Consider the following 25,769-nt stretch of genomic DNA (forward strand, 5'->3'; position numbering starts at 1 on the left):
TGGTTTGCTCCAGCTTACCCTGCAAGAACAAATCCGGGGGGAGCTGTGACTAGGTCTCCCAGCAGTGTAAAAGGGACTTGGTGCCTGAAGTCTGTGTGTTAGCAGTGTGTGTAAACCAGTGTTCACAAGGTGTGATGTCTGGCTGTTTGCAGAAGAGGCCAGGAAAGTGAATGATCAAGAAGGGGAGCAGGGTCTGAATTTGAAAGGCCCCCGGCAAGGTTAGCCAGGGTGCCCTCGCTCTAACGGAAGGGCTGGGATTTGCAACAGAGCTCTGCTGGGCCATACTCTTCCCCTTGAAAAGTCTTCCTGCAGCGTGAGGTCAGCCAGTCCCCGTTCAGAGCAAGCTCCTGACGCTTGAAAAGGCCCTGGCAAAGGTGAAAACTGGACTCTGCCATGCATTGTCGATAGCTTTTATGGGTAAGGGATTTCTTTAAAGAAAAGGGCCCTTCCCTGGCGCTGGGGCTTGGCATTGGTGCTCTCGCTGCTTTGGCCTAACAGTCAGAGGTGCTTGGTGCTTCTGAACAACACATCACCCAACGCCACCAGCTGTATGCCCCTGAGCTCTAGTGCCATCTGGTGGCCTCTACTTGGAGCAAAGTTCTCCGTTCCCATCAGCAGTAAGGAGCCGCCATAAGGAAGTGGGGGAACTGGTGTCCCCAGAGTGGGTAGGCCTGGGGCGAGAACCTGAAGCCCGAAGTGGAGTGACCTTTCAGGATGAGGGGTAATGGAGGTGGGCCCTTCCACCGTCCTGGGAATTGGCTGCGGGGAGAGGAATAAAATGTTCCAAGCAAATACAAAACCGTGCTTCAAGGCGTTATTTTCCATTCCGCTGCCCTCCGCGCCCACCACACACTGCCCCCCAGCTGGCCCCTCCATCAGTATCTAGTGAAAACTCACCTGAAGCAAGAATGACCTGCCCAGAGCATCGCTTTGAACTCAAGCCAGCGAAACACTTGCTCCAAGGAAGCACTGCTTAACCAGCAGCTCCTGGCCAGCGTGTGGCGCATCACAGCCATGCAGGTGGCTCTTTCCTTCCTGCTGAAGATGACAATGCACCTGTTGCCCCCGCAGGATGCCTAAAACCAAGCTCGGACCCACTTAGGTCTGCTCCATTCACCAGGTCAGTGAGATGAAAGCCTCTGGCTTGTAAAAAGTTGCCCTAATGGCAGGTAGTTTTGTCCCTTTATAATAATCGTGTTGTACAAACATTTGCATACAGTCCCCTGTTCAAGCCACTAGACCCTGCTTCCCTCCCAGAGCTGGGAAAACCCTCGGAGTCCTGGCTCCCAGCCCCTGCTCTAATCACTCCACTTCACTTCCTCTCCGAGAGCGAGGAAAACTGCTCTTCCCTGTCAAGCGTCACCGCTGCAGAGTGATGGGTTTTCACTGACGAAACACAAGGTTCTAAGGGAATATTTAATGCCACCAACTCTCGCTGAGCCTTGTGTAAAAACGCAGCAGTCCCCCGGCAGCTCTGCATAAAATTGATGAGTGGATATTTATTGAGGATTTGAACATTCACAAAGGAGAAAGAGAGCAGGGTTGCCATAGTAACATCGATAAGAGCTCCCCAGCTCCGCTGTTCAATCCGACTGGTGCATGCGTGTTCTCTGAACTCGTGGCCTGTCGTGGGATGGGATTTGAGAAACATTTAGAAATGCACTTTTGGTCTATCTGGCTCCTTTCCCCCGGTTGAGTCCGTTTTGGCTTGGACATGCTGAATGCTGCTTGCAATGAGAGCTCAGTTACAGCGCTGAAAGGTGAGGAAAGGAAAAACGCCCTGCCTTGCCTCTCCCCCAAATAGCAGCTGCCGTCCAAGTTAATCCTGAGGGTCAGCTGGGTGTGGGTAATGTGCGTGCTGTACTGGGCGAGGTGGGGGGTTCTGCACTCTCATCTCTGTAAATACAGAATAGCTCCCTTGCAAATCCAGTTTTACATCAGTGTAAATGAAACTGGAATCGGAGCCACTTCTCTAGCCAGAGCAACCTGCACTGAGCCACCTCTTGTAGCCATACCCAGGTCCCTGGTAACCCACCGGACATATTCTCCTGCCATTTCTCCACTAGGCGAGCAACTTGTGCTGGCCTCTGCAGGAGGTGCTGGTTTTGAGAGGGCTGCCTGCATGATGTGCGTTACAAGGCCCTTTTTGGAGCCTGGCTTTTCAACCAAGTCTTGATGTGCTCTCTGCTTTCGTGGGTGCAGTTCAGCACCTACAAATAATTCCTGCTACTTTTTATGTGCCTGCGGTGAAATATTAGCAGACTTTAACCCCTTAGCACCTGCAAGCCAGGTAGTCAGACCTCTCATTATTCATATTTGTGCCCGCCATTGGTGGCGGGCACAGAAAACCATGCACAGTAGGTTGCAGTTACAAAACTCCATCTGCAAAAAGCAGAGGCCAGTGCTGAGAATCAGGCTCACTCTGCAGGGCCCTGCCGACACTGTATTTTATTATTTGCTAAGCACTCCTAGTGGTGAAGCTTCGCTAGTGGTAGAGTTGGCGGCAATGCCAGTGTGCACTAGCCACTGGCATCTCCGCCACAGTGTCCTGGGGGTAGATGACGCTGTGCTTAAATGTTTACCAGCAAGCAAGTTGCACTGGGGGCTCCCCGCACTTAGCCAGCACTGGGAGCGTTGAACCCCGTATCGGCAAGGCCCAAGTGGTTAAAGCGGGAACAATTCAGCAGCAAGGCCAAGATCTGGGTTTGCTCTGCAATGCGATGGTCCATCAGCTGGTCCCACATCAATGTGCTAGCAGTTAACAAAGGCTGCCCTGGTCGGATTTGGGAGATGGCAATGCTCGGGATCCAGCCGCTGCAGGGCAGGAGCAGTTCTGGCCCCTAGCCGATGGCTGGCAAGGCCTACTCGCTGGGATTTTGAAGGCTGACAGTTGATTGGGCCATTTTGCCTGGTCCTGGTTTGCACGCAGGAGCAATCCCGTTGTAAATGGCATCTTGATGCTGAACAGAATTTGCTGCCGGAGGGAGTTTGTGTTCATGAGAGAGAGAGAGCAGGAACTTTTAGAGTTGTGCACCGTCCTCAGTGAGACCTATTCCTCATTCACAGCCATATTCTGGATGTCAGCTCCAGGCCGTCCCTATGGAGACTGTCAACACTTTGATTATCCCCCTATAATCATTCAGTCTATCTACTGTAACTTACAAGCATGGCAGCGCAGGGTCTGCCGATTCTTATTCATAGCAGCGCACGCCTCTCAATGCACTGACAGGGGAGCCAGAGACTGCTCAGAACAATGGGGGACAGCGTGAACGCTGCTCGGCCCACGGTTGCTTTTAGTGAGCTCCAGCAAAGGCAGCACAATGTGCTGGGGTTTTAAGTCCATCTTTTATAAACACCCACCCTCCTTTTCTTCCCCAGCACCACAGCCCCCGATCAGGGGCCTGGCCTAGCAGGGACATGGACAGTGAGGTGGGGATGTGAAATCTGGGACAGAGATGGAGAAAGCCTGGTACCAAAAAATAGCAACCTCCCCCAGCCCTCTTCTCCAAGGGAAACTAGCTGACAGGGTCGAAAAGGATGAGACCTGGAGCACTTCTTTGGCTGGAGATGGCAGGAGTTGGGAAGGGCAGAGTAAAGGGTAAGACCCCCCTGGGGTGACTCAGTCAAGTCCAGTCCTTCATCTTCTGCCAAAGCGGAAGCTGAATCCCCCTTTCTTCTTGTTGTAGCCATTGAGCTCCTCCGCCAGGTTCCCCAGGGTGCCGCTGCGCTTCTCGCCGTCCCCCCGCAGGAAACCGACCCCTTCGCCTTCCTCTTCCCGGCTCTCCTGCCTCCCGAACCTGAACCTGAAGCCTGCCCTCTCCTTTCCAAAGCCCTGGAGCTCCTTGGCCACACTGAACAGGGAGCTGAGGTCTTCGACTCTTCTCCGCCGCAGCACTTCCCTCCACAGGCCGCTCTGAGAGGCGTCGTCTGCCCTTCCCTGCCAGCTTGTCTCAAACCGGAGTCCGTCCCCTGGCTCTCCCGTCTCCCTTCTGTCGTCGGGAGGGACGCAGCTTCCCAAGCTCAAGAGGAGGAGACAGGACAAGGAGTAAGGAGCCTTCATCTGGGTGGTGGGAATGGAAAAGAACAAGGGGGTGTGCGCCGGTAAGTGAACCTCTCCCCAGATATCAGCACCTCCTCTGAAAGCAGCCACAGCTTACTGAGGATCCCAGTGCAGAACCACCCCCATGCCCAGCCAGCCACTCCCTGCGCAGGGTGGGAGAGAAGCAGCACCCCAGAGTCCAGCAGGGAGGTTCTCCACAGCAGCTGGGACTGCTCTGTCTGAGCCGAGACGCCTGCCTGTCTATTTTGGCACCCAGCTGAGCAGGAGCTGGCACAACAGTCCCTAGGGGCCTATTTGAAATCTTTCCCAGCATCCAATGGCTCGTGCTGGAAGTTGGCCTTGCTTCCAAGAGCCACTCGATGGGGTCTGGGGTCGGATGTGTGAGGGGCGTGCCCTTCTCTGTGACACTCGCATTGTCTCTAGGGCACGCCCCTCACACATCCGACCCCAGACCCCATCGAGTGACACTCTGTGACACTCGCATTGTCTCTAGGGCCTTTGGTCTCTCTGGGTATTGACTACGCTAAAGCCGAGAACGAGGGAGATAGAGCAGAGCCCGAGCTACAGGGTCCGCACTGCTGTTTTGAGCACCCTCGCTCAAGCCCTGCTAGGAGGCTCCCAGGAGGCTCTCACCCAGCTGCAGTGTAGACGTATAAATTCAAATCCTGCTGCACTTGCCTGGTTTGCAGTGTGGGAAGAGCACAGCTCTGCCTGGGCGAGGGTTGACTGAACGAAGGCCGTTACCCTTTCATTAGAGTGATGGGATCTCAAGTTGTATGCTCCTCCCAGGGGCACTGCAAGGAAAGCTTAAGTGCACTCACCTGAACAATCTTCCGCTTTCTACTAAACAGCAGAGCACCTGCTAATGGCATTCAGTAAAGATGCTCGATGTCGCTTTTGATGGGGCTCCGAAGCCCCCTGCTGATATGGAGGCAGCATGTTCTAGTGATCAAAGCAGGGAACTGTGCCGTATGTACAGGAGATAGCAGGAGACTGAGGTGGCATTCTTACATCTACCACTGTGTGACTTTGGGCAAGTCACATGATAGCTCTGTGCCTCAGTTTCCCTCTCTGTAAAGGGGAGGGTGAGGGTTGGTCTAAGGGGGAAGACGTCTTCCCAGGAAATCCTTTCAATTAAAGTCCTTGCATCTAGAGCCAGGTGAGGAAGCTATGGCTGTGTAGAGCTCTGTCACGTGGGCGGGTGGCCCATCTCCTTTACAGGTGGGCATCCGTGCCACAGAACCCAGGCTCTGCTGGGCCATGGAGGCTGAACTCCCATGTCTGCCTCTGTGCTGCTTCCCCCAGGACTGTCAGGTGGCAGGGGCAGGGGGGTGAGGAACAGCCCTGGGCTGTGGCAAACCCAGCCGGCAGCAAGAGGCCATGCCCACTCCTCGCTGAGTGTTGCAACTTCAGAACACTTAAAATCAGACCCCCAGGACCTGGATATAACTGTGCCCAGAAGCTGCTGGGGGGAGACAGGCGGAGGAGGGCTCCGGGGACACAAGGCTTTCCCAGCTCCTCATTCACGCCCTGGGCTCTGGCCCTTGGGTACCGTCAGCCGCTTGCAAAGGGGTTCGCCAGGCTGCCAGGTGTTGATGTAAAGGCTGGACTGGCTTGGAAACCTCCCCCCTCCTTCTTAGCGACTCCACAGCTGGCCTAAGAGCACCTCGGCCGAGGGCCCTGAGGAGCTGTACTTAGAGGGTATGTGGAGCTCTCTGCTCTTCAGCCAGCCCAGTGCCACAGACGAGGGCCCCTCTGGCTTGGTCCTGGGAGCGTGCAGCTCCCTCACTGGCTCCAGAGAGAGTGGAGGCTGCTCAGAGCCCCCGGGGCCTGCAGCGGGAAGAGCATCTCGTGGAGCAAATCATTTCCCCAGTGGCGGATCCCTGCTTACCTTGCTGTCTCTGCTTGGCGGCCAGTCTGTGCGGTGCTGCACTGGAGACCAGGCTGCTGGGCATTGCCTCCTTTAAATAAGCTGCAGCGTTAATGACCAAGTTCTGCCGGCTCGCCGGGTTTATGGCTGCACATTCCAGAGGCTGGGATCCCATTGGGAAGCCGGGTGGAGATGGAGAGCGGGACTGCTGACTGATTGGGGCTGTCTGAGCAGCCACAATGGGAGCAGTGAGCTGGCTCTGATTAGGGTCCTTAATGCACTCTTTTGAGTTGCCACCTTATTTGGACAGAGCAGCCCTCGAAACCACGACGTTAACTAGTTCTGAGTCACCCTCAGTGACAACAAAGGCAACAGGCAGCCCTGCCTGTCGGAGTTCCTGGCCTGTGCTCAGGGATCTATGAGTTACTCCTGGATTGTGCCTGCCTGCTTGACGAGTTCTTGTCGCCATCTCTCCGAAGGGTCTGCTGCAGGCTCCAGGTGTGCGTGAACCGTGTGATGCACCCATGGGACCTGAAACTACATCCACAAATGGCAAGAGAGATCCCTTCAACTGCTGTCCAGCTGGGACGCCCACTGGCCACCCATCTGGAAAAGCCCCCATGGCTAGTCGGACCTCCTGTGCCCAGATTTCAAACCAACTCTGCTAGGCCAAGGAAGAGAGGATTCCAGATCAAGGGACAGTCCATTCCTACGTCATGGCTGGGCTAGGGCATGGGCAGTGAAGCATCTCTGCAAGGGATTCGTGGGTTCAGATCACCATAAGGTATTGCACCTGGAGAGCCTTCTGGAGCACAGGGTGATGTGTGTCCAGCCACGAGCCACCGCGAGGCAAGCAAGCCAGCTGGGTTCTGCATCAGTTGATGTTTCCAAGAGGCCTTCAATGGTGACCTCATGGAGAGCATCAGTGAAGGAGGGGTCTTGCCAAGTGGAGATGGACAAAAGGGCTCATGGTCACTGCTGGTCTCTGGACACCCCGAAGCAGCAGGGGGTCTAAGAAGGACCCCTGGGATTGCAGTGCTGGGACTGAAGGTGCTGGGTGGCATCGGTTGTTGAGACCCTCTGCCTGGCCCCCCAGTCCACCCCTGCTCCATGAGCACAAACTTTTCTCATTGACATTCCTCCCTGGCCAACTTTTCTGGGAATCATCCCTGCCAGGAGCCCAAAGAATTGTCCGAGTCCCTCCCTTCACCCATCTCCCCTTCCCCCCACTCTATCCAGTGTCAAATGCAGGACACTCAGCCACAGCACCCACCCCAGCTGGGAAGGGCTGGGAAGATACTATTCTGCACTGGCTCCAAAGCTGCGCTGCAGGGAAAGGCCTGTCCTATGTCTGCTGGGCATGATTTGTGCCCACCCAGCCTCTCTGCTAGCCTGGCAAGGCTGCTGTTGAATGGGCATTGCCCCTCAGTGTGCGATGTCCCCCCCAACCTTGTGCCCTTGGCCCACAGCTTGAGTGGGGAGGTAACAGGAGCAGGGAAGTGGCAGCATGGAGTGTTTCCTGCATGTCACACCTGCCTCAGCCAAGAAAGCCTGGACGGGGTTTGTATTTCTGGCACTGATTTTACTTTCCCTCAAGCCCATGGTGCAGGCTGGGGTTTACCAACCACTCCTCTGTCCCTTTGTCTTCTGGCAGCATGGCCTAGTGGAACAAATGTGGGCCTAGGACCCAGGAACCCCTGAGCTTTGTTCCTACTTCTGCCACTGACTCTCTTGGCAGGTCACTTACTCTGTGCCTCAGTTTCCCCATCTGTAGAACAGGGATGTTAACACTGACCTGTGACCCGGAGGGGCTAAGAGACCCAGCTCATTCCTGTGAAGGGCTTGGAAATCCACCCAGCTGAGGGTTAAGCATAAGAGCCATATCAAATTTGGAGCCAGACCCTCAGCTACAGTAAATCAGCAAAGCTCCATTGACTTCCTCAGCACTCTGCTGCTGTACACTGGGTGAGGAGCTGTTCCTTTAAGACCCTCACGTAGAAATGATCTGGGCTTTTATATTTAGAAAAGCAAATATTCTCATTTAACCTCTGCGGTGAAGCTGCTCCTCTCTCAGAGCGGCTGCCCAGGTGCAGCAGAGGGGTTCCCAGCAAGTTCAATGGCGGGAAAGGCTGCTGTCCATCAAAGTGCTGCCAGGACACCAGTAATTAGTCCTCGTTTTCTTAAAGTGAAGCCACTTCCTCATGCCAGCGTGGTGAATTCCGACAGAGGCTGGCGCCGGTGCAGAGAGCCGGGTGGCGAGAGCCAGCACACGGGAAAGGAGCACGCAAGGGCCATGTAGGGAAAACCCTTCCAGGGGCGTTAGTTGGGGTAATTCAAAGTTGTTGGCAGTGGAGAGATACCTGGGCCCGTCCTTCTCTGGGGTTGGCATGAAAGGGAGGCAGGCAGCAGCACCGCAGAACCATTTCTCTTTAAAGCCAGCAGTGCTTCCTGCCTGGAGCTGTTTTGGGCATTGAGATGCTCCCAGTGCTGACAGCCCCACGGAAATAACCAAGGCTGGGCAGGGAGGTTCGAGTGGAAGTGGATGGAGACCCAGACGCAGGGCAGACAGAGTGATGAATGAGTTCCTTTTATTAAGGAGTTTTTGAAAGTCCACACGTACAGCGTTTGACACCAATCACACACGAGCTAGACTTCATTGTACTGCTAAACAACACGACCTGTCCGCTAGCTCAGACCTGAACAGACATCGTTGTGGCCCGAGCTCCACCATCGGGGCAAGGGGCTGGCTGTGTGAAGTCCAGATCAGGAAACTGCTTTGAGCCCTTCTCCCCCGGCCCCCCACCCCAAATCCTCGAAGGGCAGGCACGGGTGGGGCATCTGCCTAGAAACACATCCTTGTCCTCTGGCTGCCTAGGTCGGTGAAGTTAGGCCGGCACCCTGCAGCGTGGAAAACCTGTCCAAAGGCCGTGGGCTGGAGAGAGGGGCTGCCAACTGCCCCAGCCCTGCATGACTCTGATGGGCCAGGAGCCAAAGGCAGCAATCCAACAAGCATCGGTTAAAGGGGCTCCCATCTAACCTGAGCCCTATTACCGGCCCCTTGGTCAGTGTGGGCCATGCACTGCTCCAGCCCAGCCTTCCTATGCTGCAGGGCTGGAGGCTGCACAGTTGGGGGCCAGACCCATAGGAAGCTCCTTGGAGGAGCATTGTATGCACGGCAGTGCCCACTATCTGCCTCTTTCTCCCAGCACCTGGCGTCTGGCTGCAATTGTCCTGCCCTTCCCGCACCCCACCCCCTTCCTGCTTCTCTCCAGGGCAGGTGTCATTGTAGACAGGTTTTAGTCTGATGCCAGGCTGCAGGTTGATCCATGCACTCTTAGAGCTAATCCCTGGCAATCCTGGGGCCTCTGATTGTATTAAATACCTCTCATGCAATTCAAAACAAACTCATTAAGGAGTCCTGGGTGACACAGGGCTAGTTACACAAAGTGCCCAGTGCCTGACAGCACACAACTTTCACCCTCCCCGACCCCCAGGAACAATGGCCCCGGGAGGAAACCCGGGAAACCAACACACCTCTTTTCCCCACTGAGCAAAGTTCCTTGAGTGCTACCATGTTCCCAGGCTGGTGGCTGGCTGGCAGCCTGGGTCTGTAGCCAGGAGTTCCCATCTGTCCTGAAGGCAAAGGCTATAAAACTATTTACAGTTTGTTCCAGTGAAATAAAAAACAAACCAACTGAGAAACGTTCACAGGATTCCCCTCCACCAGGACCGCTCTGCTCCCTGGCAATGCTTGGCCTCCCCTCTCCAGCAAGTAGTTGAGGTCAAGGTGGAAGCATACATAACCCTTAGGTAGCTTAGGTCTAAAAGCTGACATCAGGTCTGAACTGATATGTTGCTTAATGAATCTAACCCAGCCAGTGTGCGGCACTGTACAGCAAGTGTATAGCTAGATTTGGAAGGATTAGCTTGTGTATCTGTAAATGCCAATTTCACTGCACCCCCACAAACCCAGGAGAAACTGTTTCCAGTCGTGATCATTGAAATTTACAGATATACAAAGTAGAACTTCTTAGGGTTGAAGGATCTTTGTGTATTTTGATGTGCGATGTTGACAGCTTCTGTTAAAATGGTGGTGAAGTTTTAACTTTTTGAATCTCAACATCTGTCATACAATAATTGTCTAACCAGCCCCTCCAGATAATTTCCCATAACTGTGGACATTTCAATTGATCATCTAAAACAGATCTTAAAAATAACCCTTGATCTCAGCCGTCAACGTTCTAAAGCAATGAAAATTGAATTCTACCAAGCCTCTGTCCAGTGCAGGCTGGGTGGAAGGAAAAGACGTATTTTAAAGTTGGTGGGTTTCACAGCAACAGAGGGGCTACTGAATTGAGGCAGCCTGACTCAGACAGGCCTCAGATGTTCAGTATGGAAACTTGGACTCCACCAGAGGGAAAACCACAATAATCCCAAATGTGTAATGCACGTGCCCCCGCCAACACACACCACTCAAGAAAATCACCTCACTGTGAAAAAACTTTCCCCAAATGCTCCCTGTTCGTCCACATAAAGATTTACAGAGAACTTTTCTTTTAGTGTGGAGAGAAGCATAAATCTCTAATCCACCACTGCTTCTTGTACGGCTGCAGGATCCTACAGCCCGAAACACACGTAATCACTTTGCCTCAGCCCCTCATCTGTACAGTGGGCATAGACTGAGCTTTCCTTCCCCTCACCCACTGTCTGTCTGGTCTAGATTGCGAGCTCATCAGGACAGAGACACTTACCATGTGTCAGCGCAGCACCTGGTGCAACGTGGCCTCAGTCGACTGCAGTAGACACAGTGAACAATAACGTCGTGAATTTCACTATCCTTCCAATTATGTTTCTTTCCTCCCGCTCCCCCCAAGTCCGGCACAAAGTGCTCTGAGCCTGGGCTGTGTATCCTTTGAATCCTTTTTTCCAGCAACCAACCAGGGTAATTTGCAGAGGGTCTATGGGCATTTTTTCTCAAGGACTATTTAAAAAACAAACAAACCTCTCCTGTGGCTGGCCCCTGTGTCTTTGAAAGGCCAAAAGCAACCCTCTGCCCTTCTGAAATCTCTCTCTGCCCCAAGGATGGAGGAGAAGGCAGCCCCAGCAGAGGTAACGAAATGCCCCATGCTTTAGTAAGCTTAAGAAGAACTCTGATTTGGATGCCTCCTTTACATCCCTAATCCCCCTTTAAATCAAGCTGTTTTATTGCCTACAGGAGTGTCCTACAAAGAAGAATCAGCTTCCCTTGGGCTGGTCTTCTTAGAGGGTTCTGTTTAAATCCATCAGCTCGCTGCTCAGGTAACTGCCGGCCAGTGGCAGAAGAGGAGTGAAAAGAACACAGCCAGGAAATGTCAATGCCAGAGAATCAGCCTGGCCCGTAAAGTGGTGGGAGGGAAATGCAAAGGCGTGTGAAGTCAGAACAAGGAAAGCACAAAACTTTGCACTGCTCTTGTACATGATGCTGCCAAGTGCCACCAGCAGGGGGCGTGGGCACTACTGAGTTGCAGGGCTGGTGTCTCCAGATCCTGATGCCACACAAACTGGATGGCTTTGAGCTTTTTTGTGTGGTTTGGCATTAAACAAAATCCAAATGAGTTCCTGATTGAGACACCTGTCTCCAGCGTGCTCGGGTCTGGCACTAAGGGGGTTGGGGTGGGAGGGGGCTTCCTTCTCACGCACCATTCAACCCTTTTACACCCCAGCGTTCAGCAGCACGTCCCACCATTAGAGAGTCCAGCACAGACAGAATATAGCCCAGTTGTCTCCCGTTTCCTGCAGAGCAGATCAGGATGGAGCTCTCCTGTGCCGGCAGGCCTCTGCTCCATCCTCAGCATCTCAGTCAGGAGCAGGCGTGTTCCCATTTCCCCCCTCCCCTCTTTCGCTGCAAGCAGCTGGATGTCTACCTGCACCGTGGCTTCTGCAGAGTGCTACCAAGAAAGCAAGGCCCTGAGTGCTGGGGGATTGGGCCCGGAGAAACCTGAGCATGGATTCTGCTGCTGACCATCTGGCTTGACACTGAACAGCTTGGGCTGTGAAGTGCCTCCTTGACAAGGGAGCCGGAGAATTGGCTGTGACTTATGCGCTCTGCCCAATGGCTCCTCTCAATCCTCTTTGCGCTTCCCTGTTCTCCGTGATGTCCCAGAGGATGAGGATTCTTGGAGTCCCTCTGTCGCATGGCTCGCTGCCTGGTCTGGTCAGCCTGAAGCCCTCCTGGGGGCTGGAAATGAAGGCCAGCTCCCCTGTCCTCTGCACCGAGGGGACAGGGGCAGGGATTCCCCCATGGAGAACCAGCTGTTCTTTCCTGCAGCCAGCCTCCGAAGGAGCTGAGGGAAGGTCACAGCTACCATAGAGCTAAGGTCACGTTTCCACAAAGGGGGTCTGGGTTTCCCCCCTTCCGAGTGGCTTTGGTTGGCAAAAAGACTCCATTAAACATATCCCCTAAGGGTCACCTGGGAGCTTCAGCTGGCTACCTGCTTGGAGCCCTCCCACCTCCAAAGCTGCAGTTGTGAGCTTTGCCCCACCACCTTGGCCAGCACAGCTGCCATGGGGCAGTGCCAATCATCCCTTCTGAGGGGTCCAGCCAATACTCTCTGGGTGTCTAAACCCTAGGGCTGTGTGGCGCGCAATGCCAAGCGTGCCCACGTGGCATGTAGTGATACAGCGAGCCCCATAGGGCAGCCATGGGGCTGGGAGAGCTGGTGGACTGTTTGGGGTCACCTCCATCTCAGTTCCAAGGTTGAATTACTGTGTCCCCCCCCATACCTGGATGGCAGACTGTGGGAGGGTGGTAGAGTCGTTGCTGGGCATGGGAACGTCACAGGGTGAGAGGCTGCAGCTGGTGAGCAGCAGCAGAAACTGGATTTGGGATGTGGGGCTGTTTTGAATGGGAGGGGGAATTGCTCATAAATCCAGAGACACACCTGGGCTAAACCCCAGCAGGAAGCAGGGCCAGGTGTTGTATCCTCCCCTGCCCCGGACAGATGCAACCCTTTTCCCTGCTGGAGAGCAGGCATCCGGTCACCAGTGGAGCTTTGGAGCCAGAGAGCGAGTGGCTGGTGGGGAGGAGGCAACTCCAGTGACCCAGGGCGGGTATGAAGAACTGTGCAGGATCTGCACTGTCCCCTTTCTGCAGCCTTTGTGTGTCATCTGCTGAGCCCCCTGGGGCTGCATTCTGTACACGACACCTTTCCAGCTGGGGCACCTGCCAGCCCAGCCCTCTAGATGTGCTCGGAGCCCAGCTCAATGCAGGGAATCAACATGGGGTGGTGTTTCCTATGGGGCCAGCTGGTATTGTGTGCAGGGGCTGGGAGTCGGGCCTCCTGGGTTCTGTTCTCACCATGGCTTCCCCCTTCTCGGTGCCTGCTGTACCCCCTTGGCAAAGCCCATCAAGAACTACAGGCCAGCTGCTGCCTCCTGGGACTGTCACGAACGTCTCAGTCGCCTCCCGGCGGGTTGATTCTCTCCACTCCCTGCGGGGGCTTTACCAAGGGATTTTCACCTGCCGCCTCACTGGAGCTGCCATGTAATAAGAAGCCAAGGCCCAGCAGGCTGATGCCGCTCCCCACCCCCACGCACACCTGAGCCCAGGGCCTGCTGCAAGGGGGGAGGCCAAACGCAGGTGGGCCGACTCCACCGCCAGGGGGCACGTGTCCTTGGAGGCGCTCGGAGCAAGGAGGCGGCAGCGACCGCCTCTCCCCTGAGATGCACCCTCGGGGCATGCGCCACCCCTCCCCTGGCAGAGGGCTCCCGCGGGCCCCCGTCCTGGTGCTAAGCGGTGCATTATCAGAGGAGCTTTTCACCCTGACTGCCCCCTGACTCACGGACAAGACAACACTGAGCTGTGGGGGAGGGGGAAGAAGAGGGGGCAGGGGAGGGGTTGCGCCGTTAGGCTAATTCTCCTCTCTGATGGGCCGGGTCTTCATCTCTGTGAATTTGAGGGAGTACTGCCAGCCGGTCCAGGAGGACCATTCGACGCCGTCGGCGTAGGAGCTGTGGTGCCCCTTGAGGTACTGCCCGTTGAGGTTGGAGGTGTGGCAGTTGCGGTACCACCAGGCCCCGTGGTAGAAGGCGGCGCAGTTGTTCTCCGAATGGTCGTTGTCCAGGTCTTTGGTGGTGAACTTCATGCCGTTGTGCTTCAGGAAGGAGTCTCCTGCCCGGGGAGGGGAGAGCGTCCGTCAGCAAAGTGCCTGCAGTCGCTGCTGGGCCCCGCTCGCCCCCCTGGGCCTGCTTTTCAGCCTCCTGCATCCCCTAGATTCAGCCTCAAGCTAGCTTCCCTTGTTTAACGGCTACGCAGGTGAGCGGGCGCAGGTCAGGCCTCAGCTTTGATTTCCGCTGCCTGTCTAGAGGCTCCAGGCAAAGCCGTAGTTAGCACCAACGCAGTGAGCCGCTCTGGTGCAAACAGCAGCTTGGAGCAGCTTTGCCTCTCTGCCCTCTGGGTCTGCCCTGGCGACAGAGACCTTGGAGGTCAGGGACGCGCGAGAGAGACGGGCTGAGCAGACCCAGGAGCAACAAGCTGTGCAAACTCCCCTTATTGCTCCAGTCCTGCAAATGCACCTCAGGTCCCACCCGTTGCTCCCCCTGCTAGTCCACTTTTAGGCTCCCAAATGCTTTGCTGATGTACCTCACTCCTGACCCACAGCTTCCCTCCACCCCCACCCCACGTGCTATCCCAGGCCTCCCTATGGCTGGCTTTCCTCCCTGTAGCAATATGGAATGAATGGCAAAGGTGGGGGGTCATCAAAGGCACAAGGCCATGGGGCTCAGCCCAGCGACAGCAGGGATGGGTCTGGCTGCAGCCGGCTCTGACACAGCCCCACAGAAACAAGGCCTCATCTCCCCTTCCCACCCCGTTTTCCCCAGGAGATCTGCTCTGGGTGGGGTGAGGACCGGGGAGTGACCCTTGAGCAGCACAGCCCGACCTGCTGTCCCGGAGTAGTCGGCGATGGTGACTGGGTAGCCGTCCTCCTCCGGGTCCACGGAGAACAGGCCCACGCCGAAGGTGCTGTACTGGGCGAAGGCCGTACCATTGTCAAAGTCCTCCAGGTCGATTCGCAGCTCGTAGCTGGCCTGCGTGGTCAGGGCGTGGAGCCGTGCCAGCCCTGTGGTGGCAAAGCAGGGGAGTCAGTCGTGGGCACAGGCACCTGGCTCATCACAGAGCTGAGGTGAGTAATGAATGCTGGCCAGATAGCAAAACGGGGGGACCCTCCTGAAAGGGGAGATGGGGAGGAGGATGGGGGAAGAGGGGGCAAATTGGAGTCCCCCAAACAGGCCGCTCCTTATCTCCAGAGACAAGGCATCCTTCATCCAGCTGACCAGCAACTGGGGAGGGGAATGGGGGTTGCACATGTGGGCTGGACCCACTGGGATACATCCAGCTGAGTTCAACCTGTCAGGTTAGCGATCCACCACAGCTAACAGCCCCTACAGGGGTGGAGAAAGATGGGGCTCCTGGCTTGGGGAGCAGATCCTCTCTCCGGGACACACAGGCACATGTGGGGAGCTCTGCAGCCCGTTTGCTCACTGACTAACGAAGAGGGTATTTAATTCAGTGTCTCAGGAGCAGTCAGTGGCAATAAGTGACACTTCCCACTTCGATAGTTACCCCAGGGATGGATTTGGCTCTGAGTTTTTTAGGACAGCTTTCTGTGTTGGAGTCGGACTTGCTTGACTGTGTCCTAGGCCCTGTACTGTACTGCTAATGAGGATTCTCCTATACTTCAAGAGGCTTCAGGAGTAGGAGGCTCTGCTGAGTGGATTAGTGACAGCCACATGGCACTGGGCACAAGGTATCTAACCACCTTGCACAGCATCCGAGTGTCTCCAGCTCCCCACTCCCCTCCCCACCCCACCTTCATATCTGCAGAAAGGGGAGTGGGCTGCTATTAGCCACAATACACCCACTCCTGCTGTCTCCAGACTGAGCCCCAGCCCTGTCCAGAGGAACCGTGTGTTTTCTCTTCCCCCAGTGCTCTCTAGCTCAGTGTATCCCAGTGGGTCCAGCCCACATGTGCAACCCCCATTCCCCTCCCCAGTTGCTGGTTTGATTCATCGAAGGACTTTTCTGTTCTTCTCCCTAGATAAAATACCATGGACAAGAAAAGCAACCCCCACCCCTCTCCCCTCAACATGCAAAAGAGAATTTAAAAGGACCCTAGGCTGATGGTTTTGCTAGCCCCTGTGCAGTGGGCTGGAGCAGCATACCTAGCCAGTGCTCTCCCGTCAGCTTCCCAAATCCATCCCGGTATGCTTCCCATCCACGGAAAAAATTCACTGAGCCATCCTCCCGCCTCTGGAAAACCTGGGGAAACAAAAGGCACAGATGGGGCTGGATTTAGGGGCAGGGGACAGCCTGGGGTGCTGGGCTTGGGGGGCACCAGGCTCGGGGTGCTGTTAGGTATTTAAAAGTGTAATAAACGGAAGGGAGGGTGCCGAAGATGCTCTTCGCTTGGGGTGCCATTGGGTCTAGGGCCGGCCCTGGGCACAGCAACTGGGATGGGAGAGTTCTGAGTCCGTCCCCACTGCCAGAAATTCCTGTGAGGAGCCAGGCGTCCCACTGCCTTTTCCATGGCGTGGCTCTTGCCAGAACCGTCTCGCTCCAGGAGTGCTTTATCAGACCTGGGCGCAAATCAAACCCTGGCCACTCGCTAATTACGTGGGAACCATGGAGTGCAGGGGGACGTGCCATGTCAGCTCAGAGCAAGGAACTCACTTGCTGTCTTGCCCAGAATGCCAACCTTTATTGATGTCTGAACCCCCCTGGGTTAACGTCAATAAAAACGGGTCCTTTTACTTGTACAATGATGCCATGCAGGGGAGGACACAGAAGCATCAGTTTGCAATACCACAGACAGTGCCCGTTGCTGAGTGACTGCATGATCAGTGGCTGGCCTATTACTTGTATCATGTAGACCCAGCCAAGATCAGGGTCCCCTGTGCTAAACACACACACACACACCACACAAAGAGACTGTCCCCGCCCTGAAAAACTTACATGCTAAGTAGACGTGACAGCCAAAGGTGGAGGGAAGGGCAAATTTCATCATTCTCATATTACAGGTGGGGAACTGGGGCACCAAGAGATCAAGTGAGTTGCCCAAGGTCACATAGCAAGTCTGTGGCACAGCCAGGAATTGAAATCATGTCTCCTGAGCGTCAAGAGCCCTAGCCCTGAACTACACGCTGGTCAGGTAAGTCCTGCAGAGCTGCTTTATTTTGCTCCCGTAAATGGATCTGCAGTTAAGTGTTCGGGTAAATCCAACTCTTAAGCATTCATCACCAGCAGGATCTCTGCTCTGTGTTTGGTAGCTGCCTAGTGATCAGGAAGTAACTCCTGGAGCCTGGCTAAAGTATTGATTCCAAAGACACTAACCCAGGAATTTTGCCCTGCTGTGTATATACCAAGCTGGATTTCTGCCGATTGGTAACTATTCACCAGACAATGTAGATGAACAATTCTCAGTTTGGGGATTTTTCCTCTAGCTAGCTACTTATCCCTCCTCCCCATGATATTTGAACACATTGGCTTATCAATTTGCAGACTCATTCGGTCTATCTAAGATCCTTATAGGGTTCCTGTTACCACAGTGTCTGAGCCTTTCACAAGCTCTAATATATTAATCCCCGCAACCCCTCTGTGAGCTGCAAAAGGGCTTTTATCCCTGTTTTATGAGTGGAGAAACTGAGGCACAAAGCAACTATTGGCTGGAAGTCTGTGGCAGAGCAGGGAATGGAACTTGGGTCTCCCAAGGGCCAGGCTAAAGCCCTAACCACTGATCTATCCTTCCTCTCTTGCCAAATGAGTTGCAGCCATGCAGTGACTCTCCTTCTTTGCATGTGAATGTGGGGATCTGGCTGAGGAGCAGCTGTTCCCCCAGCCTCCCGGCAGGCAAAGGCCTGTCTGTGTGAACATTCATCAGTGAGAAGGGGCACACTGACCATGGTCTGGCCAAAGAGCCATATTTGGCTCAAAGCGATGCTCCCCAGCAACGCCTTGGTGCTGAGAACTGGCCACAGAAGCAACCCAACCCAGCAGCAGCTCCCCCTCCGATCACCCTCTCAGAGCCGGGACTGGGAGCTGGAGTGGACTGTCCTGATACGGCCCCCTCAGAACTGGGGTCAGATGGAGCTAAGGTGCCCTTATATAAAAGCTGATTCCCCCAGCGGCTGGCTTGGGTGCCCATGATCTATGGCTGATGAACCTTTGGTCTCTCAAGTGTTAATCAATATATTGTCCCCCTGTATGTTTTCCCCCTTCTATTGTATCATTGGGCTAAAGTTCAACATAAAAAAAACCCAAATGAGTTCCTGATTGAGACACCCATCTCTAGCATGCTCAGGTCTGGCACTAAGAGAATTGGGGGGGGGGGGGGCACTTCCTTCTTATGCACCATTTAACCCTTTTACATCACAGTATCCCAGTTCTCTATTGGTGTGTCAAGGAGTGGAGTGTGGGAAAGGAGAAGGGAGGGACAAGTCACCCCACAGCCTGGGGATGGCATGGTCCCATGAGATCAGTTAGAGCAGCCCTGGGGTTGCTTTAACTTAGGCTTTGCTTCATGTGACTCCCTGTAGCAGTGCACTCTGGCAGTGCCTCCCACTCCCTCCCCAAGGCCTGTGCCATCCCAGATGCTGGGACCAGGACTAGGACAGCGTTTGCTCCAGTTGTCAGACACCAGTGAGCCAAACCCCTTTATGCGGGGGGGGGGGGGTTCCCATCAACGTGGTATAAAGGGGCCTTGGCACAATGGTGAGTTGTCCCCTACTCTCTAAATGCATCACAGGGATAATGCCAGGGAGGGAGGAGTTATTTAAGTGCCAGTGTGGACACGAACAAATGGATATAAACTGGCCATCAACAAGTTTAGGTTTGAAATTAGGCAAAGGTTTCTAACCGTCAGAGGAGTGAAGTTCTGGAAGAGCCTTTCACAGGTAGCAGTGGGGGCAAAAAACTGAACTGGCTTCAAGACTGAGCTTGATAAGTTTATGGAAGGGATGGTGTAATTAGACTGCTTGCAATGGCGACTGCTAGCAGCAAATATTTCCAACAGCTGGTGACGGGCACTAGCTGGGGAGGGCTCTGAATTACTACAGAGAATTCTTTCCTGGTGTCTGGCTGATGAGTCTTGTCCACGTGCTCAGGGTCTAACCCATCACTATATCTGGGGTCGGGAAGGAATTTTCCCCGGGTCAGATTGGCAGAGACACTGGGGGGTTTTCACATTCCTCTGCAGCAAGGGACACGGGTCACTTGTAGGTTTAAACTAGTGTAAATGGTGGATTCTCTGTAACTTGAACTTTAAACCATGATTTGAGTAACTCAGCCAGAGGTTAGGGGTCTGTTACAGGAGTGGGTGGGTGAAGTTCTGTGGCCTGCGATATGCAGGGGGTCAGACTAGCTGACCATGCTAGTCCCTTCTGGCCCTAAAGTCTATGGGTTTAGAGCTCCCACATCTGTGGGATGTAGCTGCCCCTTTTTATGGGGCGGGTTGAGATGCGAGATCAGATTGTACCCTTGCATGCCCTGGTGTAAATCCAGAGTCACTCCGGGTGGCCATCGGGGTCGCTTGGTAGGGAGTCTGGCCCTCAGACGAAGGGTGCCCCAGCAGTGCCTGCTGGTTGGGTTAATGCTGGGCATTTTGGCCATTAGCTGCGCACCCAGCTCATGTGCACTCCCTGCAGGGCTCACCCTGAGCTGACGGGTAACTTCATGCCAGCTGATCTGGCCGTGTTTCTGGCAGCACTGATGCAACACCACTGACATGCATCACCCCCACCACAGGCTTCTCCAGCAAGACCCTGTAAGCTAGCGTTCGGAGGGCTGCAGGCCTGACTTAAGGGTGACGTGTGGCTGGCCTGGGGGTGGGGGAAGCTGCCTGGAAAAGGTGGCCAGCTCTCCCTCTGATCCATGCTGTACTTACCTTCTAGAATTAGAGCCTTAATTTTTATCCTTGCATTGAGCACTTGAGAAGCTGCAGTTAAGCCCTTTTAAAAGGGCTTTCGTCAGACTCAGCTGATGGGAGGAGGCCGCTTGGCTGGAAAGGGGCCCAAAGCTGATTTCCAGGAGGTATGTCAGCTCTGATTGGCTGCCATGATCCTGTGCGTGGAGGGAGGGAGCAGAGTAGGGGCAGAGGCAGCCATGAGGCTCCCCTTTAATCTGCTTTGACCTTAACTTGTAACTAGGCCAATTGCCTCTGCGCTGCTTAGGGCAGCATGAGGGACCCGTCTTCACCAGCTCAGGGCCCCAGGAGGGCTCGGCGATTAGAGAGATGCTTTGGCAGCTTAGCGACACGCATAGCTCTCTCGAGAAACACTACCGGGGGGGGGGGGGATCAATAAACCTTCCTGATCCTCTGGAGCCCTGAGCAGGATTCATCGCTGCTGTGGGGACAGCTGGTGCTGGAGCCTAGTGGCCAGAGCAAGGGACTAGAAGCAGGAACCCCTGGGTTCTATTGTGGATCAGAGCAGGAGTTGCTGCTGGTTGGAGCAGGGGCCTGGGAGGCAGGAGTCTGGATTCTATTTCAGATCCAGGAGAGAGTTTCTAATGGTTGGAGTAGGGGAAAGGGAATCATGCTTCGGCCATTGGCCGTGTACTCACTCAGTGCCTCGGTTTCCCCCTCACTTTGAGATCCTTAGATGACACCGGCTACTTGAGTACAGAGTATTAGTCCGTGCCCTGCTTGTGGTTGTGTCCATGTTGGTCTCTGCCGTGGGAGCACAGATCACAGCGAGCCTTCTCGGGTGAGGTGCTGCCATGGGTGGGGCACAGAGGGACAGCATGTGGCTGGCTCCTGTACCCAGAACTGAGGATTCAGGGGCTGAGATGTCCACTCCTAGCTTAGCGAGGACAGAGACCGACTCCTCTGCAGCTGAAGCCAGAGCAGGGGGCTGAGGAGAGTGGTGGAAATCTAGCCAGGGGAGAGGGGAGACGGCAGGCTGAGATGTGTGGGAGAGATGGAGCAGGTGTGGGGGGCTGCTGCTGCTCTAGGTCTCTCCAGCCTGAGGCAGGCAGGCAGCAAACAGGCCGGGTGGGGAGGTGGTGGGGGGGCACAGTATTTGCTGTAGTTTCAGCAGCTCCGTGGCTGCTCTTCTCCATCTCATAAAATATGGATCTCCCCCTCTTACGCAAAAAGGATTTGTTCCTCCTTCCCGCTAAAGTCAGAACTGAAATATTTATCTTTCCTGCTTACTGTCACCCTCTCTGCCTGGAGTCGCTCGCCTTTCGATTGTCACTGCAGAGTTACTGGTGCGCAAAGCACCATCTCCAGGGGCTGCAGCAGGGCCTGGGCGAAGGACAGCGAGATAAATAAATCACCGTGCCCCAAACCACTGGCAGCACAGCAATGCCCAGCATCCCTGGGGGGCTCCCTCTCCGTCCAAACCAGATCCCCTTCCTCATTGCTTGAATCTGGGGAGGGGTTGATTAGTTTTGGTCTGTGCCCAGAGCTCTCCGTGTCAGGTGGGTGGAGTGACAGTGTGCTAGAAATGGATCTGATGGAGTCCCAGACCACACACTGCTGCTCCAGGCCCTTCCCTGGTGCACTGTGTGTGACTGAGTCTCTGACACCAGCCTGCCCCCAAGGTGCAGGCTCTCCTTCGAAGCCCTTGCCCTGAAGGAGACCTGGAGCTGAGCAGCTCTCAGAGAATTTGCAAAGGCTTCCAAGGCAGGAGGTAAGTAGCAGTCCAGTTTTCTGAAGGCCTGCTTGGGTAACCTTCTTAGTCATAGGATTGCTACTCCACCAAATGACAAGAGGTGTTAATCAAAGGTGGGGGGGGGTGTCACCTGCCCAGGCAGCAGGATTTGGGTCAGCCCGTAAGGTACTTCCTGCCAGGAGCCTGGTGCAGTTGCTGAATGCAGCTGAGTGCAATGCTACGCCCCATGCTCAGATAAGAAATCTTACATTCCAGTTCCAATCCGCACCAATGAACGAGAAGAGCTCTGGGCCCGGGACACCCAAGAGGTTGTGGAGGGAAGGTAATGGTTGAGGGGCACATGTAAAGAGAGAACAACATGGAGTCCATCTGAATCTGGGATTTGTAAATACCTGGCTCCTACTGCAGCCAGGAGAAGTTTGGGCCTCTCCCCTCCAGCAGATGCCCTTTTAGAATGTTACAGTCCTCGTTATTAACTCTTTTATTACAGGAGCACCCAGATGCCCCAGCAGAGGTTGGGACCCTACTGTGCTAGGGGATGGGCACACCTGGCCTGCAGAGTATAAACAATACAGGGAAGATGAAGGAGAAACTGAGGCACAGGGAGGGGATGTGACTTGCTGAAGGTCACCCAGCAGGTCAGTAGCAGAGCCAGGAGTAGAACCCAGGTCCCCTGAATCCTAGTGCAGTGCTGTACCCACTAGACCACACACTCCCTTTTCATGTTGTAAATCTGACCCACTCTGCTGCAGGTTGCGAGTTATTGTACGTCCACGCTCTATACATCTGACCAGACACATGGCAGAAGGCAGCTGGGCAGCCTCGTTCTCCAGTCAAACACCAGGTCAGCACCAGCACTGACTGGGCTGTAGCAGGTAAGGCCCCAGGGGCCACTGGAAGACAGTGATAACGGTGTGAAAGCCTCTGGCCTGGACTAGTGGGCTGGGATTGGTTTCCCCTCTAGTCTGGCCTGCCCCACGTCCTTGAGATGTGCTAACTAGCATGCCTGGGCTAGGGCCTTGGAGGAATCCAATTTCTTTGCCGGCCTGGTCTTTGTTGTCTCTGAGCCTTGCATACAACCCAGGGCTTAGCTCAACAGGTCTCCAGTGAAATTGGTTCAGCCACTGCCAGCACGTCCACCCACCCACATGCAAATATCCCCACATGTCAAAAGGAATAGCTGAAAAAAATCAATCCCAGGCTGCACAACTCCAAGTGATGCCTGTGACTTTACTGCAGCCTTTGTGACTCAACACCCCAAGGACCCAACGCCCCCACACAACGCCCCCCTGCTTCCAGCTGAGCCTGACACCTTTCGTCATTGACACCAGCAGTGTGCAAAGTTCAGTAACCTTCAATAGCCAAGTAGGGATAGCCCCGGATGGGGAAACCGAGGCATGGAGAGGGGAAGAGCCTTGGCCAAGGCCACGCAACATGTCAATGGCAGAGTGAACCCCAGAGTCCTGGTTACCAGTCCCTTCTCTAACCACTAGACAAAACTTCCTCCCATGGGGTGGTGAATGCTGGTCTCCTCTCTTCCCACTGGTATGGACCATGGTGGCGTTCAGTGGCAGGATAGGTCCCGATCCTGCCAGCCAGGAGGTTCTTTGAAGTAATTGGCACAGGTGCAGAAGCTCTGATGCAGCCTGACGCTAAATCATTTTCTTTAGCTCCCTCAGCACTGAGTATCCAGCTCAGCCCTGGTCCCACTGACTGGGACAGATTTGGAGATGGTGCTTGGCTAATCCTTTCATTCCACCCAGTAGGCGGCTGCTCCCACAGGAGCCAGGGCTGGCAGCCAGATTCTGCGGGCCTCACGCACAGATCTCCTCAGGGAATCCCCCTCAATCTCTTCACCCCCTTCCCAAGCTGCCTCTTTCCAGGCCGAGGAATTCCCCTTTTCCCACCCAGCGCCCCAGCAGGCAGACGCACTAACATCTCGTGTTTCATGGAACAGTCCTGCCTCAGCCACGGACCCTGCCAAACCCTGGCACTGCCTGTCTCTGGCTCCCAGCGGAGCACTGCGGGCATGGCAGGGCCTGGCTGACAGGAACGCTGCTCTCAGGCAGGGATCCTCAGCAGAGCTCGGCACACGGGGTGCAGGTTGGGTACTGAGCTCTTCTTGAAAAGCTGGCCCCCTGCTGCCCTTCCAGAAGCCTCCGGGATCCACCCCGACCATGTGGTTGGGGGTTATATTACCAGGCAGTATGGTTCAGTTAATTGACCATGAGTGCAGTGGTCAGGACTCCTGGGTTCTCTTCCCGGCTGTGTGAGGTTGGGTAAGCCCCTTGCCCTAGTCCTCACAGGTGCAGAGAACTTGCAGCTCCCCCTGACTTTAAGTGGGGTGCTGTGTTCTCAGCATCTCTGAAAGTCAGGCCTGCCTGCTCAGTGCCTGTTTCACCATCTGTACCAATGGCACGATGGTAGTGGCTCTCCGCTGTGATCTGCACTAAGAGCCGAGGCTGATGGCCACTGTACGCCTAGGCTCCCCAGAGGAGCCAGGCACTTGCCGCACATGCTGCAAACCACATTGGTCTCCACACAGCAGAGCAGCTAAGCTCCTTTCCCTCCCCCACTGCTGAAAGCTGCTTACAGGCATCAGATCGTGGGGTTTATTTCCTCTGGCACCCAGCTGGAGGGGCATTTCACAGCCCGGTGCCAAGGGGCTGGCTCGCCAGCCGAGCGTGACCTAACCGGGACACGGCTCAGACGCAGCCAATTCTCCCACCACCCAGGGCACAGCCCTCACCAGTCCAACCCGAAGTGCTCCCAACTGCAGCGTCCCCCGCAGCCCATCTCTGAGACAGATCTCCTGGCCTCGGCTTGCCTCTCCTGGGTTGCCTTAAACTTGCCCCGAGTAATGCGCCTTCTTGGGCAGGTGCCACTTCACACCTGGGGAAGCCCTGTCTGTCCTCACAGCCTGGGTGAGGAGGCGTTCGGGGAAGGCCAAGCCAGGATTTTCAGGCCTCTCCAGGGCAGTCTCAGCCTGGGGACTGTGTTGTGGTGTCTCCCCTACTGGCCTCCTTCCTCACCTCACAGCCAGGGGTGAGGGCAGCCTTGCCTCACCTGACCCCTGGCTGAGTCTCACTGCCCTCCCCTCGTGTGTGCCCTTTCCAAGGTCTCTCCCTACTGACTCCTTAGCTGGCCAGCTCCATGTCATTGGCAGCTGCATGCTGTTGGGATTAGGCGGCTTTCGTGTCACACTCCATAAAGACAATAAGACAGGGTATGGGGTGAGGAGAGTCTTCAGCAGTTAGTGCAGGGCCAGCTGAACTGTGGGGTGACCAGGAGCCTGCGTCAGCCAGTAACACTGCCTATAGGGGGCTTGCTTCCCCACACTGGCTCTGAGTGAAATCTTGCCCTGTCTGTGAGCCAGGCAGGCCCCCCAGCGTCCCCCTATTGACAGCGTGTGAGGGACGGGTGAACCAGGAATCCTTTTCCCTGTATCTCAGGGGAATGTATTGGCATTATACTGGTTCATGTACATAATCTGACCAGTGATGTGACAGTAAACGTCACTGTGTAGACAAGCCCTTAGCGTGCTCTGGTTGGCGGTGGGTAGCATCTGCTCTGGGCAGTGGGGTTGGCCCCCTCAAGGTGATGTGGAATGTGGGGCCCGCTTTGGGCAGTGTCACAGGTCCCTCGGGATGTCAGGAAAGGCAGGGTTAAGTATCGGGAGGCTACAGAGCAAAGCCCGTCACCGTGTCAGGGAAGGTGGCGCCATCTCTGGGCATCATGCCTGGGCCCCTCAGCATGCCAGAGAAAACTGGGCAAGCTCCGGGCTTGGTTTGACCCTGTGAAGGGTGAGTTTCAAAGGCCAGGCTAGTGGAGCTAGGAGTGATGAGAACGGATGGGTCCTAGGGCCAGATTTTCCTCATGCTTCTTTTCCAGAGAAGGGGAAAAAAGCCCAGGAGTGAGTCTCCCACTAGTTCCCATTGGCAGGTCTCTAATCTCAAGCGGTGTCAGGATGGCGCTGAGGCAGATTGGATCTGATGGAGGGAGAGCAGCCGTTAACGTTCAGCAGTCGTTAACGTTCAGCCTTGCAACAGGCACCGTTGCAAATTTCTCCTGATGCTTTATGGAACTGAGGCCTCGGCTCCATCGATCCACAGGAAAGATCCGCATCCAATCAGGATTCCTCACTCATCCTTTTGCCTGAGGCTGCCAGCTCTTGGCTGCACCTCCCATTTT

At 55.1% G+C, this 25,769-nt stretch overlaps 2 protein-coding genes across 2 annotated transcripts in view; both read right to left on the reverse strand.

Moving 5' to 3' along the window:
- Positions 1 to 3,637: 3,637 nt before the first annotated feature.
- QRFP (pyroglutamylated RFamide peptide) lies at positions 3,638 to 4,060 on the reverse strand. The gene has a single exon (XM_030535141.1). The coding sequence runs from the start codon at positions 4,058 to 4,060 to the stop codon at positions 3,638 to 3,640; it is 423 nt and encodes a 140-aa protein (XP_030391001.1).
- A 4,489-nt stretch (positions 4,061 to 8,549) lies between these two features.
- The window catches only part of FIBCD1 (fibrinogen C domain containing 1), a 34,683-nt gene continuing 17,463 nt past the window's right edge, over positions 8,550 to 25,769 (reverse strand). Inside the window, exons 5-7 of the mRNA XM_030536030.1 lie at positions 16,131 to 16,227; positions 14,849 to 15,028; positions 8,550 to 14,079 (exon numbers count right to left, since the gene is read on the reverse strand). Coding sequence (XP_030391890.1) covers positions 13,820 to 14,079; positions 14,849 to 15,028; positions 16,131 to 16,227 — 537 coding nt within the window. The 3' untranslated portion in view covers positions 8,550 to 13,819. The remainder of the gene's footprint in view (positions 14,080 to 14,848; positions 15,029 to 16,130; positions 16,228 to 25,769) is intronic.

Source organism: Gopherus evgoodei, chromosome 16 (assembly GCF_007399415.2).
Source record: "Gopherus evgoodei ecotype Sinaloan lineage chromosome 16, rGopEvg1_v1.p, whole genome shotgun sequence".
Lineage (NCBI taxonomy): Eukaryota > Metazoa > Chordata > Testudines > Testudinidae > Gopherus > Gopherus evgoodei.